General features: G+C 42.1%; 1 protein-coding gene across 1 annotated transcript in view; it reads right to left on the bottom strand.

The window, feature by feature from the left end:
* Positions 1-522: 522 nt before the first annotated feature.
* ACTN2 (actinin alpha 2) overlaps positions 523-19,675 on the bottom strand; it is a 75,645-nt gene continuing 56,492 nt past the window's right edge. Inside the window, exons 12-21 of the mRNA XM_006050163.4 lie at positions 19,361-19,511; positions 15,475-15,583; positions 13,249-13,389; positions 11,442-11,624; positions 8,525-8,659; positions 7,419-7,598; positions 6,397-6,543; positions 4,501-4,566; positions 2,237-2,395; positions 523-732 (exon numbers count right to left, since the gene is read on the bottom strand). Of these exons, the coding sequence (XP_006050225.4) occupies positions 574-732; positions 2,237-2,395; positions 4,501-4,566; positions 6,397-6,543; positions 7,419-7,598; positions 8,525-8,659; positions 11,442-11,624; positions 13,249-13,389; positions 15,475-15,583; positions 19,361-19,511 (1,430 nt within the window). The 3' untranslated portion in view covers positions 523-573. The remainder of the gene's footprint in view (positions 733-2,236; positions 2,396-4,500; positions 4,567-6,396; positions 6,544-7,418; positions 7,599-8,524; positions 8,660-11,441; positions 11,625-13,248; positions 13,390-15,474; positions 15,584-19,360; positions 19,512-19,675) is intronic.

Raw genomic sequence — 19,675 nt, 5'->3', positions numbered from 1 at the left:
TCTTTGGGGGTGTCTGTTTCTATTCTCTGGAAGTTCATAATATTCAATTCAGCTAACGAGATGATAGTTACCATTTATCTTAAATATAGTTAATCTTTGGATAAGCCAGAAAGTAAAACACCAGTATCCCAAATATATTCCCCAAGAGATAACCATATAAACATATTATATATATGAAGAATTTTTTTTTTAATGTCAAACATTTACTATTATTTTTCTGGTCTTGAATCTTGGGTATTTCAGAATTTTCCCATTTTGTATGTTCCTTCTATCCTTAGGTCTTCCTAATTTCACACTACTCAAGGATTGGCTTTGTTTCATCAAAGAACCCAGCAGAACCCTTGATATTTCATTGCATTTTGCTAAAAAGCTCAGAAGTAAAGAAACCTACTTATAAAGTACACTATGTCATCTACTAGAAAAACTTCAGTCATCTTACATTGCTGGCAATAACTGAGTTGCGAAAAAAGTGTTCTCCCTCTATAACGTAATAAAGCTTGTCAAAGTTTCCAAGAAACAAACTGTGACTTCAGCTTTTATTGCGTTCTAATCAGCGGCTACAAAACCCCAGCCTCACAGATCGCTCTCCCCATAGAGTGCGGAGGAGAATGCAGTGTAATCCAGGGCTCCGGGCACGCTGCCTGGGCCTGAGTAGGCAGGCATCCTCTTGATGCAGTACTGGGCCTGGTCTGGGGGCAGCTCCCGACGCAGCTCCTCCGCCAAGATGTATGGCTGGAAAATAGTATACACATGTTTTAAAAATCAATGGCAAGACACACTGGAACTTAAATGGTTTAAATACTGACATACTTCTTGCATTTGTTTAATTGTTAAAAAAAGGATTAACTGAATCACTCTGCTATACACCTGAAATTAACACAACATTGTTAATCAACTATATTCCAAAATAAGATAAAGATAAAAAAATAAAAGACTAAAGGTAGGGAGTCTAACGGGCACAGTACCAGACAGCCAACCAAAGGCTGAGTTTCACTTGTAATTTGTCTTCTGGCCAGTGGGAAATTTAAAATGCTTCATAGAGGCAAAGGGAGCAGTACCATCAACACTCCTCAAACTGAGCCATAAAGTTAGTGAAAAATACTATGATGTAAATTTCATACAGAAAGATAAAGGGGAGGTTGGTTTACATCATACACTAATGAAAATATAGGAATATTTAATTTAAAATGATCAATGTGGTTTTTAAAAAATACATGTGGTATGTGCTTGCTTTCCTACACAATTTATTAAAAAACTAGAGGCATGTTGCCGCTGGTGAAAAACTCCTTCTAAAGCAAAACTAAACTGACATTGAACAATGGAGTCTTTTGTTTTTAATGTCAAATGTCCAAGAGAAAATAGGATAATTCTCATAAAACAGACTGATAGGTCAAGATAAATAAAGAGCAAATATATTGTAATATAGAGTAGGGCTTTGGGTGTATTAGATAAGCCTTGGTTTATTATCTCCTAAATCAGTTGGACTTTTTCCCCTCAACCCCTATCCACATGATAAAGGATTCATTTTAAAACAAACATAATTATTTTAAAGATAGTTTATGTTGTCAGATAAAATTTTTTTTTAAGTTAATAAACATGGCCAAGCTGATGTATTTTAGAATCCTAACTTCCCTTCCCTTTCAGCTAGAACACAAGACAAAGGGATCATATCCCAAACTGAACTTATACATATTGAAAAGTTTTTAATATTGTTTTGGGAGATTTGCAAATTCTAAACTTGCAATTAAACTCCTACTTAATTTCTAGGTTACATGTAATGAAAAACTTGCCAATTTTTACAAAGAGTGGACGGCTCTATTTAACTCTGCTCCAAGGGCTGGACACAGTCAGTGTCATTGATCCTTGGGAGAAGGTTCTCAGTTTTCTAACATCTGAATTGCACTGTTTCATCTTTCAGAAATCTTATCTACCAATCCAGAATGTAAAGTAGGGTTGAACCAGAAAAACACACACAAAAAAACTGCAAAATTCATACTGCTGGTTCCTTCTATGAAACTCCCCATAAGGACCAAGCACAAATGCCAAGACAGAATGTCTGTGTTTAACCTCTTCTGAGTACACCACTGTTGTGTTTAAGTGCTTTCTGAATTCAGTGCAGATGTGGTATAAAATGCAGTAGTATCAAAATCATTTTTATTTGCAACATTGCTTCCATTCTTATTGGAATAAAGCAGCAGACTGTCAGAAAGGCAGAAGAAAATGTGTCGATGCAGACCTTGTCAGAAGCCAGGATCCGGAAGGACGCGATGACCTGCTCGGCAGTGTCGGTATCAGCCGTCTCTCTGGTCATGAAGTCGATGAAAGACTGGAAGGTGACGGTGCCCTGCCCGTTGGGATCCACCAGGGTCATGATGCGGGCAAACTCAGCTTCACCCTGAGGCAAGGTTGCAAGGAAGCATTGATTTCAACAGTCCACAACTCCTAACTGTGCTGCTTTCCCGCTTTTACCTGTTGGCATGCAAGTTCCTTTTTGCTTGAAAACTTAAATATTCCCTGCACTTCCCTTCCATGTTTGGAACAGATTCCCCTTATGGGCGACTTAAGTTTACTGCCATTAACAGATTTTGAAACGTAGCTACAGCATCAACCCGGAAGCTCCTGATGTCAGAATTCCTTTCTCTCTCTGATCCATGTCACCTTGGGTTGTTGTTGTTTAGTTGCTAAGTCACGTCTGACTCTCTTTGTCACCCCATGGACTGTAGCCCACCAGGCTCCTGTCTATAGGATTCTCCAGGCAAGAATATTGGAGCGGGTTGCCATATTCTTATCCAGGAGATCTTCCTGACCAAGGGATCAAACCCACGTTTCCCATCTTCTCCACTGGCAGGCAGATTCTTTCCTGCTGAGCCACCAGGGAAGCCCTGTTGCCTTGGGACTTAACATAATTATGGAAGAAGAATTCAGAGACTTAGGCCTTTTCTCAGGCTATAATTGAGAAGAATAATACTGCCAAAGAGAAGGCAGGTTAGAGGCGGGCTCTCACAGAGGTTATTTGAAAGGGGAGATGCATCAAAATAATTCATGTTTAACATTACATATTAAGTCATTATTGACTAGGGGATTTTCGCAGAAACTAAAGCCTGTGGGACAGTGATTTTTGCTTTGACTGGCCAAAAATTAATACGTTACTTCACTAACACTTTGTGGATTAGTACATTCAATAATTACACCTGACACCTATATAAAGTCTCTTCCACCACAATGAGTTTCATTTTCACTTTCCATATCAGAATCAATCACTAAGATATTTTGTCTTTTCGTTGGTCTAATTTTCACATCGTCTGAATCAGAACTATATTTGGAAGAACTATCATATTACGAGACACTAAAGTATACATGTCACTCGGACAATCAGAGAAAGAATTTGCATAAAATTCATTGAAAAATTCTTCACTCAAAATTTCGCTATGCATCATTTTTGAAAATTTTATGGTAATAAGCTTGTGTTTATAATATACACAAGTTGGGACAAGAAGCTAATGGGGCAAAATGTGAATGATAACAACAATCATTAAGTTTTGCATAATGAACCCTTGATCAATTTTAAGTTCTAACAGCTTTGCATGATGACGTAAATTATATCACTCTCACATCTCCAGTCAATAATGTTCAGGTAACAAAAGACATAGTAATATGTCTTTGGTCAGCAATGTGTTAACAGGTAACACAGAAGTGAGGGTAATACAGGTACTCACAACCCACAGGGAAATGTAAGATTTCTTAGCTGATTTAAAATTTTTTTTAAATAATTAATTAATTAATTTTTTGGCTGTGCTAGGTCTTCATTGCTGTGCGGGCTTTTCTCTAGTTGCAGAGTGGGGGCTACTCTCTCGTTGCACAAAGGCTTCTCATTGTGGTGGCTTCCCTTGTTATGGAGCACAGCCTCTAGGACTCACAGGCTTCAGTGGCTGTGGTACGTGGGCTCAACAGTAGTAATTCCCAGGCTCTAGAACACAGGCTCAATAGTTGCGGTGCATGAGGTTAGTTGCTCCAAGGCACATGGGATCTTCTGAGATCAAGGATCAACCCTGTGTCTCTGGCATTGGCAGGCCGATTCTTTACCACTGAGCTACCAGGGAAGCCCACTAAAAACTTTTTACCTTCTAAAATACTAGAGGAAAAAACACTTTAAAAATCAGGAGGAAAAGCCACTGAAGTGTCTACTTTCAATGGGCAAATTGTATGGTATGTAAATTATCTCTCAAATAATGCTGTTTAAAAACCATCAGGAAAGTTTTATGTTATCTTCCTTCACAAGGGAAAAACCAGCTGACCAATGACTGAATGAAAATATATGTTCTGACTCCAGGAAGTCATTTTCATATGGTACCAGGCAAACCTTCAATGTTACCTAGTAACCTTGGTAAATGAAACAATCCCAAGTGGGCTGCCACAGTTTAAGGCAGATGTCTTATAAAATACAAACCTAAATAAGCTCAGTAGAATATCACAGTAGTAAAATTTCAACTTCTGTCTTACCAAGTCATAACCCATGGAGATCAGGCAGGCTCTGAAATCCTCATGATCCATTAGACCATTCTTCCTCTTTCAACAAAAAGAAAGAAGAAAGAAGTTGAGTGTTAGAGGCAAAATAAACAACTCGACTTGACCAGGGAACAAAATCCAGCAAGAGAAGGGACACTTTGACATCTGCCAAAGAATTTTTAAAGGTCTGATTTACAGAAAGGACAGGCCCAACACAGGGACATTACATTACAAAATAATTTCTTCAAAAGGAAAAAGTAGGGAAGGAAGGTAAACAGCAGTCAGAAATGGAGACCACACCTTCAAGAAAGCAGGAGCAATACCCAGTGCCACTGAAAATGACCATGTCAGAAGCTGCACACTGCCACCCACTGATGACTGAACACAATGTAAGTGTTCTGGGAAAGCCTCACACTCTTGAGGCCCCAGGCAGACCTCGCTTGTAAAAGCGCCCAGAGATGACAGCAGGGCTAGGACTCATGCTGCAGTTACCCTGCAGCCACTCCCAGGCCCAAGTCCCTCCAAGACGTAGAAGCCTTAACTTAAACTTCTATTAATTCTTTTACTGGGAGGCGGGAAGGGAAAGCTAGTATGAAAGGAGTTCTTTTTTTTTTTTTTAATTTTCACTCCTTCTTAGTTTTATTTTATTTTTTTTAACTTTACAATATTGTATTGGTTTTGCCATATATCAACATGAATCCGCCACAGGCATACACATGTTTGAAAGGAGTTCTTGTTAGATGAATGTAAATTGTTCACCGAGACTGGGAAGCTGGGTGTTTTGTGTTTTAATTAATTTTTATTGGACTATAGTTGCTTTACTTAAACTTTTAACTTGGCAGGTTCTGCATTGTTCTCCTTTGCACCTTTGTTGCAAAAGACAGTCTCATTACCCTGGATTCAAATAGATGTGGATTCTCCCTCTCTGAAGTGGCTCAAACAAGCAGAGCTGGCCTCCTAAAAGCCCAGGTGATATGTGTAGGAACAATGGTCAATTATTGCCCTCCATGGAAGGAAAATGAACCAACCTGAAGGAAGTCAGATCAGTATTATAGCATCAACAGTATAGCTGTGCTGAAGCCAAAATAACTTTAGTATCCATCTCTGTATATTAAACTTTATTTATGCCTCAGCTCTCTGATCACAAGTCTACTTTCTGAACTCATTAACAGGCCTGAATATGGCTGCTCTAGTCCACAGGCATTTTAAGAACCATTGAACTAATATTTGTAAATCATATACAGGGTTCTGAGCAAAAGAATGAAATATACTTTGTTAGGGATCTTTTAACAAATGGAATGTGGCCTTAATAATTGGGTAGAACTGGTTTTACCCAATTATATTTAAATCAAAATATTAGATAATATTTTAAGAGTAGCACTAAACTTTTTATATGGTCATCATTTTGTTGATACGTTTTCCTTATAACATTTCATGAGCTGATTTTGTTCATTAAAAAAGAAAATTAAGTTTTATGGCAAAAGAGTAGGCTAATTTTCATCAGGTGCTTCACCTAAGTAGTTAATTAGGAAAAGTACATTAGAGCTTTGTATTTAAGTGCTTAGAAAATGACCTAAATCCTTCAACTATATTCTGTTAAGGATATACTTTCACTTGGAATAAATCTTGCTTTGCTCCCAACTACAAAGGCATTTGTTAAGTGATCTGTATAAAAGGGCCCACAAACCTAGACTTTGTCTGATGTCACTTTGAGCAATATCAGAACTTAGCACACTTCATTTCAGTGGCTCTTTTCCTCTGGCCTTAATCAACCTGTTTCCCAATAAATTTTAAAGACATGGTGACTTAAAAATAACAGCATGAGTGCTATTTCAAATATGTCTTTTGATGTCCCCAGCATTGCCTTTCAAATAAGTAGGAGTGAAGTACCCTGTCGAAGTGGTTGAAGGAGGCTCTGAACTCATTCATCTGCTCCTGGGTGATGCCCTTCGCATCTCTCGTCAGGATCTGGGTCTCCACTTCATTGATGGTTCTGGCGATAGTCGTCAGCAGCAGCTCCCAGCCCACACGAATGTGCTACCAAGGGAAAAACAGCAAATGATCAGCTCCAGGTTCTCCCGGCAGGTCAATCTCGCCTGCTCACTTTCATAACAGGAGAGTCAACCCAAAGGGAGACAAGTAGGACTTCTCGATACATTTTTTTTTAATTCTACTTTTGCACTTTCTTTCAAGATTCTGTAGTGGGAAACACTCAGAAGTGAGGAGCAGGGTTCTAACAGTGACAACTAGCTCCTTGTAGAATACAATGTACAGTGTACAGTCTTCTGTCACTAGGAATACCTTTCTATTCACCAGGTAGCAGGATGAGCCCTGGATTACACCCACTGGCTCCCAGAAGGATCAAACTAGGCCAAACTGGTAGAAATGGAACAGTGCCATTCCTGGGAGTCTCTCCAAAGCAGTGCAGTGAATTCACTGTTGTGATAACAATGATGACAAAGGATGATGTTGATAAATAACAACTATATAGCACTTGATCTGAGCTGCTCAGGTGGCGCTAGTGGTAAAGAATCCGCCTGCCCATGTAGGAGATGCAAGAGACATGGGTTCAGTCTCTGGGTCAGGAAGATCCCTTGGAGAAGGAAATGGCAACCCACTCCAGTATTCTTGACTTGGAAATCCCATGGACAGAGGAGCATGGCAGGCTATGGTCCATGGGATTGCAAAGAGTTGGACACGACTGAGTGACTGATCACCCCCACACAGTGCTTGATCTACTTCACAAAACTGTTTCACATGCAGTGACAGTAAAGGCTTATTGATCCCTCACGTTCATACTTGTAGAACGAAACAGGAACAGAGAGAGACAAATGTGGGCGGAAAACACCCTGACCAGGTGAAATGGTCACAGGCAGACACCAGGCCACTGCGGGCCTGTGTGGCAGCTGTACCTCCATAGTATAATTCGTGTGCTTGTTGTCAAAGACCAGGGCCTCCTGGATGAGCTGATGGTCGCCTTCCAGCTTGTCGATGTTGTTCTTGTAGTTAATGATGTTGTGCTCGTACTGCTTCAGTTGGTTCATCTGGTCCTCCAGGGCTCCCGTGATCTGGATGGAGCTCCGGGCAATCTCCTGGTGGAGGCAAGAGCAGGGGAGGAGGACAAGGTGAGCCAGCCTCTCGAATGACTCTGTGGGCGGCATCCTTCCTGGTTCTGCTTCTGATGCCAGCCAGCTACACCAGCATTTTAGGTGGCAGCCAAAGTCCCTTATTTTTCAGATGAAGTAAGAAATAGGGCAGTACCACAGCATGAAGGAAGCCCTAGTTCTAACCTATCTAGAGAATAGGAAAAGAAAAAAAATCAACCAATATCCATGAAGAAAGGAGGCCTTTCAGCCTCTTCCAATGAAGATGGATGCCTGAAGCTGCCTCTTTTCGAGGAGACCGGGGGATGGTCTGCAGGAATGTGGCTGCCAGAGAGATTTCAGACCACTGGATGCTTCATCAGCGGTCAAAAGAATTCCCTAGATTTTTAGATGTTCTCCTCTTTAAAAAAGAAGCTAACAGTTAATCACCATGAGGGGGGACTCAGAGAAAAAAAAAACACAGTAGGTCAATAAATGTCTCTTGACTGTTCTTGGTAATAAAATGAACCCAGAAATCAGTGCCATTCAAAGATTACTTTTCCTTAAAGGTTCTGAAAATGCCAAGTATTTGTGACTCTTCATGCATCCTCCTTAGGGATGGAGGGTTTAGAATCTAGGTCCTGCAGAGGCTGAAAACCGAGGAGACCCATCACCATTTTTAATGAAAAGATGAATGGATGACAGCGAGAACAGCCTCGCCAGCCTTCGGTGCGTGTGCACACTCCCCCAGCATCCTGCCCTCACCCCAACCCCCCTAAACTGATGCACAGGCTGCAACAGCCCAGGGGCCACCCAGGGTAAGACCCAGGTGACTTGCACAGGGCTCTCACGGCACTGAGTGGACAGCAGTGGTTGTGTCAGCTTGGGGACCGATTTGGAGGCCGTGACATGCTCTCTCTGAAGCACCAACCCACCTCCATCTTGTTCTGGATCCAGGGCCCGATGGCGTTGGCCTGTGCGGCGAACTGGCGCCGCAGACGCTCATTGGCATGCTGGCGGGCCAGCTCCTCCTGCAGTGACTGGTCCCGGATGGGCACGAGCTGCTTCACCTGCCAGGATTCAAGGACAACAGGGGTTAGAGGCCAGTGGTGGTCCAGGAGGAGTGACCAAGATAGGTGGTGGTGGGTGGAGGGCAGGGGCGGGAGCAGAGTGGGAGGGGAGGGGAAGGAGGGGGAGGGGGAGGAAGGGGACTGTGCTCCCTACTTTAGGGACTAAGGGGGAGCTCAGTCTAGCCTTGATTGCCACCCAGTGCCACCAGTGCCTGCTGAAAGGCTAAGTCTGCACGAGGGATGCTGACCATTTGTCCAACTTGGGGTTCCCGGCCTGCAGCACTAATCCAGGGTGGTGGGGTGTGGGTTGCGGTGCAGGTTGCAGGGCTGGGTGCAGAGTGCAGAGGATTTGTGAACTTGAATGAACCAAAACTGACATCCTTATTTTCCCAAGCTCCAGCAGAAAATGAGCATTTCCTTCGATTATGAATATGGACACCAAGTCCACTGTGACTTTATCACAACACAAATCACTTTCTTACATACATTAGTTACTGCCTGCCTCTCAAAATATGATGGACACTCATCACCACTCACATTTACTAGGTCTGCTATTGGTCCTTGGTTTAAAATATGGTAGTATATTCCAACTTTAAAAATACATTTTTTTGGTCTTTTTAAAAATTTTTTATTGATATATACTTGATTTATAATGTTGTGCTAATTTCAGTTGTATAGCAAAGTGATTCAGTTATACACACATATATTTTAATAACTATTTTTCAATGTAATTTATTTGCTTTGTGATCTTTAATATTACTTATGAATTTATACATATTTTTATCAGAAAGGATCCACAGGCCTCCCTGGACTACCAAAGGGGTCTAAGACCCAAAAAAGTTTGGAACCCCTGCCAGGTTCATGAGCTCAACCCTGTGTAGTGTTGGCCCACCGGAAAGGATCCCACCTGGCCCACATTTTTTTCCATTCCATTTGTATCCTGTGATTTATATTTTATGCTCTGCCTGAGTTCTCTTTGAATCCACAGACAAAAGAGCTACTTCAGAAGCCTTTTTCTGTGTGTATTGGCAAAAAGACATTACTATTCAATGTCCCTTTTACAAAACTCCCTCTGGAAAATTTTGCTTTATAACTTAAGTGACAGGAGAAAAGTTTGTCTCACTTTAGGGGAGGAAGGCTCAAGAGGGAGGGGACATATGTATACCCGTGGCTGATTCATGTTGATATCTGGCAGAAAACAACAAAATTCTGTAAAGCAATTATCCTTCAATTAAAAAATAAATAAATTTTAAGAAAAGAAATGACATATTTCCCTTTTTCTGCCCAAGGAAACTACTCAGCTCAACACAGTTTCCTTTTAACTCTGACTGTCAGAAGACCAGAGCTAATTTTAAGGTCAGAAACAAGAACTAACTGTCTCTCAGTTTAACAAGAACTTAACTGTCTCTCCGGAGAAGGCAATGGCACCCCACTCCAGTAGTCTTGCCTGGAAAATCCCATGGATGGAGGAGCCTGGTAGGCTGCAGTCCATGGGGTCGCTAAGAGTCGGACATGACTGAGCGACTTCACTTTCACTTTCATGCATTGGAGAAGGAAATGGCAACCCACTCCAGTGTTCTTGCCTGGAGAATCCCAGGGATGGGGGAGCCTGGTGGGCTGCCGTCTATGGGGTCGCACAGAGTCGGACACGACTGAAGTGACTTAGCAGTAGCAGTAACTGTCTCTCAGTTTAACACTCTCTTTCCCATACCTGTTTCTTTCCCCCCTCTTTGGCATGGTTTGTAACTTACAGTTGTTACGTGTTTTTATAGCAAGCCACCTCAAATCCACCTGCTGGACTTCTTCACTGAAGACTTAGCAGCCTACTAAGATAACCGTGCTACAATTTAAACCATGAAAATAAATCTTTCTTAAGAATGAGACAAAAGGGTTCAAATGATCCCACTATAATTAAATCTGTACAGTTTCCCAAAATATAAGTGGCAGTAAATTAGCAGGGAGTCCTTTGGTTCCCCATACACAGTTTCCTAAGTAATTTCCCCACATTTTAAATTCACACACACACGGGACATGTCTATCCCATATTCTTAAAAATCTCTGATGAAGTACCAGCAAAAATGGATTCCACCAAATTTTCAGCTGGGGTTTTAAAAATAGTTTCAGTATCATAACCTGTACTGAGTTTGCTAACACTGATAAGATTTTCCTTAAGGACAATCATTTCTACTTTCTTACAGATCATAGAAACTGCTAAATGTATTTAGGTATTGAAGAGTGTAACATATTTCATCTGTGAAAAACAAGACAACAGGCCCAAAATAGAGTCGCTTATGCTAAATCCCACTCCACCAGACCTAGACTTAAATATAATTTCTGCTCTCCCAGAAATGGAATCTTAAAAACCAGTCAATCAGCAATCACCTGATTAGCACTAGTGAGACCATCTGCCAGGTAGACTCCTAAAGGGAAGTAACTTTGCAATAACCAACATTCTTTTTTTGGCCATGTAACTTCCTTGTTCCTACTCTTTTCTGCCTATAAAAGTCTTTCATTTTGTACAGCTCCTTGGAGCTCCCTTCTGTCTGCTAGATTGGATGCAGCCCAGTTCGAACTGACTTTTGCTCAAAAAAAACTTAAATTTGCTACTATGCCTCAGTTTCTCTTTTAACACAGCTGTGAAATTTTGGGTGAAGAGCAACTCTGATCACCAGGGAGTCACTCTAACTTCCCCAGGGGTTCACCTCTTCTCTCCACCTCAGCTTGAGAATACCTGCCTCACCCCACACCCTCCTTGCCCACCCCTGGACCCTCAGTTACCCACCTTGTCCCACTTGGACCGGATCTCATCCACGGTGACGGTGCTGTAGGGGTTGCTCGAGCTGATCCTGATGCTGTAGCTTTGGATCACCTTCTCCACCTCATTCTGGATGGCCAGGATGGACTGCCGCTCGCCGTCGGCCTCGGGCAGTGTGGCCTTGAACTGCTCATGGGCAGTGATCAAGCTCTAAGCCAGAGACAAGGAGAAAACCTGACTTACTTCAGAGTGAATTTTACAGGCATATAAATAACTTTACAACTGCAGGACTCTCCAGTGGATGACAAATTCTGAATGTCTCAGAGAAGCTATCTGGTACACAAAAGTCAAGTTCGTCAAAATGGCGGGGAAAAAAGACCTCCTGATGACTCACTGGTGTCTATTAATCCAAAGTCTTTAAAAAATAATTGTTTTCTTCTTTTAAAAATCATAATTGATTTAATCATGATGCTCAGCTATTGTTTAGGTCTTACTCACCAGCAACACACAGAACTTAAATTAGCTGCCTTTCGTAATGACCAGGGTTTATTTACCCTTAGCCGCTCAAAAGGAACCCACTATTTGCTGCCTTTAAACCTACAGACCACCAGGAAGTACCTCCCTTTCTGGCAAAAGAAAAAGGCCACAGAAACCAACTCATTCCCCTCAGGCTTTATAAAGCCTCCACTTAACAACCCTATCCTTGGACCCTAGCGGCTAAGACAGCAGCTCCTTATGTTCAGTTGTATGTAGATACCATGGGGACCACCTTCTAGGGCGATGCTAATACTCAGTACAGATGCTGCAACCAATCAGCTGCCAGCACACCTTTCACTAAATGAAGAGACTACTTCATGCATCAAGTATGGCTTCCAAGGAATATTGTGATGTCTCACTTATTCCAAAAACGATTTTAGATTGCCAACCTCTGCTTAAGAGTGCATGCAAGAAACATTGTCACAGTTTCTTTCAGAAGACAAAGGCCATGTTCAAGGAAGTAATTTCTTTCCCCCTACAACCAGGTACAAACCCTTCTAGAATGCTCCTTGGCAAAAATTCCTGTTCCTTGGTTGGGTTCAAATCCCAACCTTCACTATTTCTTTTATATCTAGATTATTTTTGAGGATCCAACAGTATTTTCTCTTTATATTCCATTATACATCAAATGGTCTCTAAATAAATTAGGTCCTGGCTATTTGAGAGGAACTTACCTCCCTAAATCACTTTTAAGTCTTATTTGTAATTCTGATGCTCCAGAAGAGATCCAAAGTAGACCATTTCTGACTGTGGGAGGTAGAAGGTGCTGGTTTGTGTTTTTTTTATGCTTTATGGTCTGGTGAAGTTCCATAGATTTTAATGAACAGTAAATGCAAACATTGCAAAGTAGGTAACTTACCAGCCAATAAACTCATAATTTGCTGTGACTAAGTCCAAGAGCATATATGTCTATTCTGCTCATATGATTTCACATTCTATTTTAAAGAACATACCCTTTTAGACATATTTTCCTTTATTTGGCTGATGTTAATTTAACTGTAGCAGAGTAGTATACACATTTTTAAGCTAAAGGTCAAAGGGTACATTGGGCTTTCTAGCCCTATACATGCATGTGTGTTTTTGGCCTCGCTGCACAGCATGCAGAATCTTAGTTTCCTGACTAGGGAGCAAACCCCTGCTTCCTGAAGTGGAAGCTCAGAGTCTTAACCCCTAGACTACCAGGGATGTCCCCAGCCACATTTTTCTTAATTAAAAAATGAGACAAAACAAAAGAGAGAACTCTTTTGAAATTACGATTCATTTCTAGTAGTGGGAATACAGAGCTGTGTTCAGTTACCTGGATCTCTTCAATGCTGTGGACAATGAACATGTCTTGTAGATCCTCCATGGCGCCTTCCATCCAGTTGTTGAAAGGAGCTGCTCTCTTAGCAAACTCCAGGTGAAGTTGATCGATGGTTTCCAGCAATTTCTCAGTTCTCTGAAGATTAAATAGAAGCCAGTGTTATCATAGACTAAATCAGAAAAAGTTCTCAGAACATGTACAGATGCACTCTAGAGCAATAAACTATTATCTGGCATTTCGTCCATCACAACCCTCCCATCATCAGCATGTGTATACGAAAAGATTAACTGATGTCCAAATGACTAGGTTGAGCCCTCTGAAGTGCCTTCTGAATCAGAGGTGCATTTAATTACATCCAGAGTCACAATGTTCTGAAAGTATTTAAAATACTCTACCATGTTACTCTTATATTTTTTTAAATTTTTATTTATTTATTTGTCTACCTATTTTTGGCTGTGCTGGGTCTTTGTTGCTGCGAGTTTGCTTTCTCCAGTTGTGACGAGTGGGGGCTACTTTTCTTTGTGGTTCTAAGGCATCTCATTGCAGTGGCTTCTCTTATTGCAGAGCATGAGCTCCAGAGCACAGGCTCAGTATTAATAGCTGTGGCACAGGCTTAGTTGCTCCATGGCATGTGGAAACTTCCCAGGGACCTGGGATCAAACCCACATCCCCTGCATTGGCAGGCAGATTCTTAACCACTAGACCACCGGGAAAGTCCCCACATCCTACCTTTTGAAGACTGAGAATCCACATAGAATATGCAGTAAGGTGCTTTCAGCTAAAGCACACTTTAGAAGTTAGAGGACCTGATTCTCTAACCATGCTGGTTCATAGAAAATTCATGGTATCGTCCTCATTTTATGATCAACACTGTGCCTTTCCCAACAGTCACCTACCTAGAGAGGACAGGAGGAACTACAGTTTCATGTTCTTAAATCCTCATTCAGAATTTAACTTGGAGAACCTCTCTGCCTTTCTGGCCATGTGAAAGCACAAGGCTTCAAGTCACAGAGAACAATAATATGCTCATTTCCTATGGCAGGGAGGCATCTGGAATCTAAAACTCTTCCATAGTTGGGAGTCATTTTTCCTCTTGTTCAAAAAAGTTTAGCTTTCTCTGTCACATGCCTGGTCCTTCCTTTCTCTCATCGTTTTTCTTTAAGTGAATATATTAACAGCTGGTTCGCATCTAGGAAGCCTGATATTATACATGTTAAAAGCTTCATCAGAGTCAGGGTGAAAAGACTCAGAAAATTGCTAACTGCTTCTTTCTTCATGTCGTCTGAGTCTTCCATGGTGAGAGAAGACTGCATGTGTGCATACTCAATTGCTTCAGTTGTGTCTGACTCTTTGCAACACTACGAACCATAGCCCACCAGGCTCCTCTGTCCATGGGATTCTCCTGGCAAGAATACTGGAATGGGTTGCCATGCCCTCCTCCAGAGGATCTCCCTGACCCAGGAATCAAACTCGTGTCTCCTCTATCTCCTGCACTGCAGGCAGATTCTTTACCACTGAGCCACCGGGGAAATCTTGACAGATGATTAGGTTCAGCTAAAAACCAGCCACTTACTTCTGTTTCTCCAAGTCTTATACTTGAATAGGGCCAGATTCATCCTGATTCTGTTTCACATCCATTTTTACTTACCTCAACATGTGTTGCCATCTTCCCTTTGAATGTCTCAACTTCCATTCTTCCTTATTTTCTGACTCAGTCTCAGCTCAATTTACTCTTAGATAAGGACGTTGGGAAATTCACTGCCATTATTATTTCACAAAAATGAGTTTATACCATTATCTCATTACTACCGGACTTTTGTATTTTTAATTCAAAAGGGCATGTCATTGCCATATGGATAAATGACAACAAAACTACCAACTTTCCATTTTCCTTGTTCTCCTTCTTTTCATGTAGAAGCTCTATTCACTACACATGCTTTTTTTTTATATATTTATTTTATTGGGCTGTGCTCTGTCTTAGTTGTGGCACACAGGATCTTTAGTTGCAACATGTGAGATCTAGTTTCCTGACCAGGGATCGAACCTGGGACCCCTGTATTGGGAGCATAGAGTCTTAGCCCCTGGAGCACCAGGGAAGTCCACAGACAATCTGCTTTGGTTTATACACATCATGCCACAGAAAAACAAATGAATAACAGTGAGTTAGTAAAGGAACCTCTATTAGAAGGTGTCATGCCAATAGGTGGCCTGGAGACTCACCTCCAGGGCCTCTCTCCTCTTCTGAGTAAGCGTTCCCAGCCGGTCCCACTGGTCACAGATTTTCTGGCAGCGGTCATTAACATTCACAGCATCGTGATAGTCCAGTTCACTATTAGAAGGGAAAATGAAGAATAACTTTCCCAGATGACATGAAGAAAAGTGGACACAGGCTCAAAATAAATTGGTAGTAATTAAAAAAAAAAAAAGATGTAATGGAGAACGAGCAGAGTGTTTCAGGCTTTTGTCAGCACTGCAAACATGATCACTATTCTCTGACATCACAGGAAGAATTAGGAAAATTCTTGCTGGTCAACAGATTTCTAAACAGAGAGAAAAGCTGTCCTCTTGACACCTCAGGTTAACTTTATTCTGCCTTCATTTTCTTGGCCGGGCCCCTGGAGTGCATTATTTTTAAGTGGTGATGTACCTGTAAATGAAGCCAAGAATCTGACCTGAGGACAGTCCCGGGGACCGTGCTGCAGCCACGGTGATGGGAACATCAAATGAGTCATGAGGGAGGGAGGGAGAGGGGGATCAGCCTGCACCCCATTGTGTCCTTGGCTCCTCTCAAAGGGCACCAGGCTGGACAGAGCACCATGTCCCAGGGGGAAGGCGGGGGGCGGAGGTGCTGGGACTCTGAGTCCAGCAGCACCAAGCCCTTCCTCTCTGACGAGGACTGACTCATGTCACTCATGTGACGGCAGGGACACCATGACTTCTCCCTCAGCGGTCCCTGTTCCTCACCAGCCCTGCTGTATATCCTAATGGGATCTTGTGAGGTGAGATAATTTGCCATTCAAGCAAATTATTGACTAGAAAGTAAACCTAGTGTCTCTGGGGATAGAAAGTTTGAATCCTGGACAAAATTTAATCTCCCTTTTAGTTAGGATGAAAGCAAGCCTCAAAACGGTCCAAAGTAAGGCTTTTAGGAAATTCGCTCTTATGGGACCAAATCCATTGCTCTGAAGCTTATTCCTTCTTTCGACTCTAAATTAAGGCAATGGCTGTTTGTTAACCTGCTTTTTATTCTCTTAAACAAAATTAACTTGTCTTTATTGAATGTCACTGTTTCTGAATAAAGGAGATGCATGTGTTGTGATGTGAGTGTGCTTTCTGTGGGTAAGAAGCTCCCAATCATCTAAAGAATCCAGTTCTTAAGAGCAGCTTTGTACACACATACTCACACACACACACACACACACCACTAACTGAGATGGACTGCAATTATTATGGACTGAGATTCTGCAGTTATTATAACCAGAAAATCAAAACCAACCAAAACATGCCAGCAATGTACACAGCCCTGAATACAAAGTGTAAACGATATGGCTCTTCAAATGCAACTATTAAAGAGTAGAAATATTTCAGAACTAAAAACCCAGGAACCTTCTAGTGATTGACAGTGGAGGCATCGATCACAGCTTTCTGTGATTATCCTCAGGGTGAACATTTATCCCTCTTTCTAATTCATACATACTAGCTCTACACACTGGAGAAGGCAATGGCACCCCACTCCAGTACTCTTGCCTGGAAAATCCCATGGACGGAGGAGCCTGGTGGGCTGCAGTCCATGGGGTCACTAGGAGTCGGACATGACGAGCGACTTCACTTTGACTTTTCACTTTCATGCATTGGAGAAGAAAATGGCAACCCACTCCAGTGTTCTTGCCTGGAGAATCCCAGGGACGGGGAAGCCTGGTGGGCTTCCATCTATGGGGTCACACAGAGCCAGACACGACTGACGTGACTTAGCAGCAGCAGCAGCTCTACACACACCGAGTTTCAAGGACTTAGGGTGTGCATAGCTGCACAGGTTATTTTCTTTTCTTTTGTACTTTGAGGACTGCATAAACATTCATTATTTTAGAAAAGGTAAAAAGGAAAAGGAGAAAATAATAGTAAGATGAACACAGGTTTAGATTCTGTGGTTCCTCTCTTGAGTGAATAAAGAAATACACATTGGGGATACCAGGAATAATAATAATATAAAATTGTTACTTAATTTTTATGAGCAATATTTGAAACCATCCCAAATTATTTATGGGAACTATGATATAACATTAAATTGCTTGTATTTCCCTTCCTTTTTTTTATTTGAAATTGTTAACAAGCAGCCAGATAGCCAACATTCAATAAGCATAAGAAATAAGACAATGGTAAAGCCACAAATACAGTGAAAAACTGGATATGAAGGCCACAAATATTTAAGAATATATTTGGGCAAGGTGGAATAAGAAGATACTCTTTAAAGAGGCCATCTCTGTTAATTAAGGAATTCGCTCCAGTCAAAAGGGAGAAACATGAGAGTCTTAAAATGTAACAGTATCATAAAAAACATTTACTATTGGTTGTTTAAAGTTATCATTATGTGACAGGCTCTAAAAAGTGTACAGATCTATCAGTGGTAATAATGAGGGATACAGAAGTAGGGAATGGAATTCTGTATTTATGAAAAGGAGCAAGGACCTTAAAAAAAAAAAAAAAAAAAAGAAGGCTTAGGAACAACATAGCAGCCCTTCTCTGGAAGGATGGCCAAGCCAGAGGCAGCGTCTGGACCAGTGGGACCTACAACACCCACCGGGCCTTGAACTACCCCGGCCTCAACCTCATGCTAGCTCCTCCCATAAAATAAAGAGCATGAAAATGAAACGGCACTTATTTGATGACAAAGGAAAGTGGGGCCTTAATATCTCTCTTCCTTTGGAGGCGTCTTGGTCTTTGGTTTCGGGGGCAGGGGGCAATATGGGGCCATCTCATGCACCCAGGCCTGGGTGAGGCCCCCTTTGCAAGCCATGCTCCCATCCCAAGCGCTCGTTTCTTGTCCTCTTGGAAGTGGAGCTGCCTGTGCTGGGCGTGGGGGTGCTGCCCGGTGGATGGACACAGGGACACTACCAAAACCAAAGGACCAGCACAGAAGTCAGTGTCACTTTTAAGGAAAAAAAAAAAAAAAAAAAGGACCCAGACTGTTACTCAGCCATTAAAAAGAATGAAATAATGCCATTTGCAGCAACATGGATGAACATGGATGGACCTAGAGTTTGTCATACTGAGTGAAGTAAGTCAGACAGAGAACGAGAAATATCCTATAACATCCCTTATAGATGGAATCTAAAAAGAAATGACATAAATGAACTTACTTACAAAACAGAAACAGACTCACAGATTTAAAGAATGAACTTATGGTGGCCAGGTGGGGTGAGGATGGGGGAAAGGGAGAGTTAAAAGTTTGGGATGGACATGTACACCCTACTATATTTAAAATGGATAACCAACAAAGATCTACAACATAGCACATTGGTTCAATGTTATGTGGCAGCCTGGATGGGAGGGGAGTCTGGGGGAAAATGGATACATGTATATATGTATGGCTGAGTTTCTTTGCTGTGCACCTGAATCTACCACAACACAGTTAATTGGCTATCTGAAAGTGAAAGTCTTGTCGCTCAGTTGTGTCCGACTCTGCAAACCCGTAGCCCTCCAGGCTCCTCTGTCCATGGAATTCTTCAGGCCAAGAATACTGGAGTGGGTAGCCATTCCCTTCTCCAGGGGATCTTCCTGACCCAGGGATCTCCTACATTGCAGGCAGATTCTTTACTGTCTGAGCCACCAGGGAAGCCCTGATACCCCAATACAAAATATAAAGTTGAGGGGGGGAAAAAAACCAATACAAAATAAAAAGCTTAGGAAAAAATAAAAGGAAAAAACAAAAACAAAACAGGACCAATCCCATCATAGCATCCTCTGGCTTGGATCGACATTTAGGAAAGGACAGGAAAGGCGGGCCCCCACAGCCCCCTCACTGGGAATGCCTGGGGAAACTCTCTGTAGGGTCCTTGCTGGGACCCAGGGCTCAATGTCAGCGGCGGCACCCGCAGGCAGCACGTACTTGAGCTCCTGGGCGATGGCGGCAATCTGCTCCACGCGGTCCTGGTGCGCGGCCAGGTCGCTCTCGAAGGCCTCGTGCTTCCGCAGCAGAGCCCGCACTTCCGTCAGGGTTGACGACTCGTAATCCTTCTGCAGCAAGATCTGCTCTTTGCCTGCAATGGTTGCAGCAAGGGAGTGTGAGGGCTTTGGCCTCTTTGCAAAGTCCTGGGTCATTTCAGAGAAGTAAGAGAAGGGAGAAAGAAGGACAGCCCTGAAGAGGCAGAGATAATATCTCAGCTAGAATTCAGGCTGTCACTCTGCTAAGGAGGCCTTGAGC

The sequence above is a fragment of the Bubalus bubalis genome, chromosome 4, assembly GCF_019923935.1.
Source record: "Bubalus bubalis isolate 160015118507 breed Murrah chromosome 4, NDDB_SH_1, whole genome shotgun sequence".
NCBI classification, from domain to species: Eukaryota; Metazoa; Chordata; class Mammalia; order Artiodactyla; family Bovidae; genus Bubalus; species Bubalus bubalis.
The sequence above is the reverse complement of the archived record's forward strand: the minus strand, read 5'-3'. Positions and strand labels throughout refer to the sequence as shown.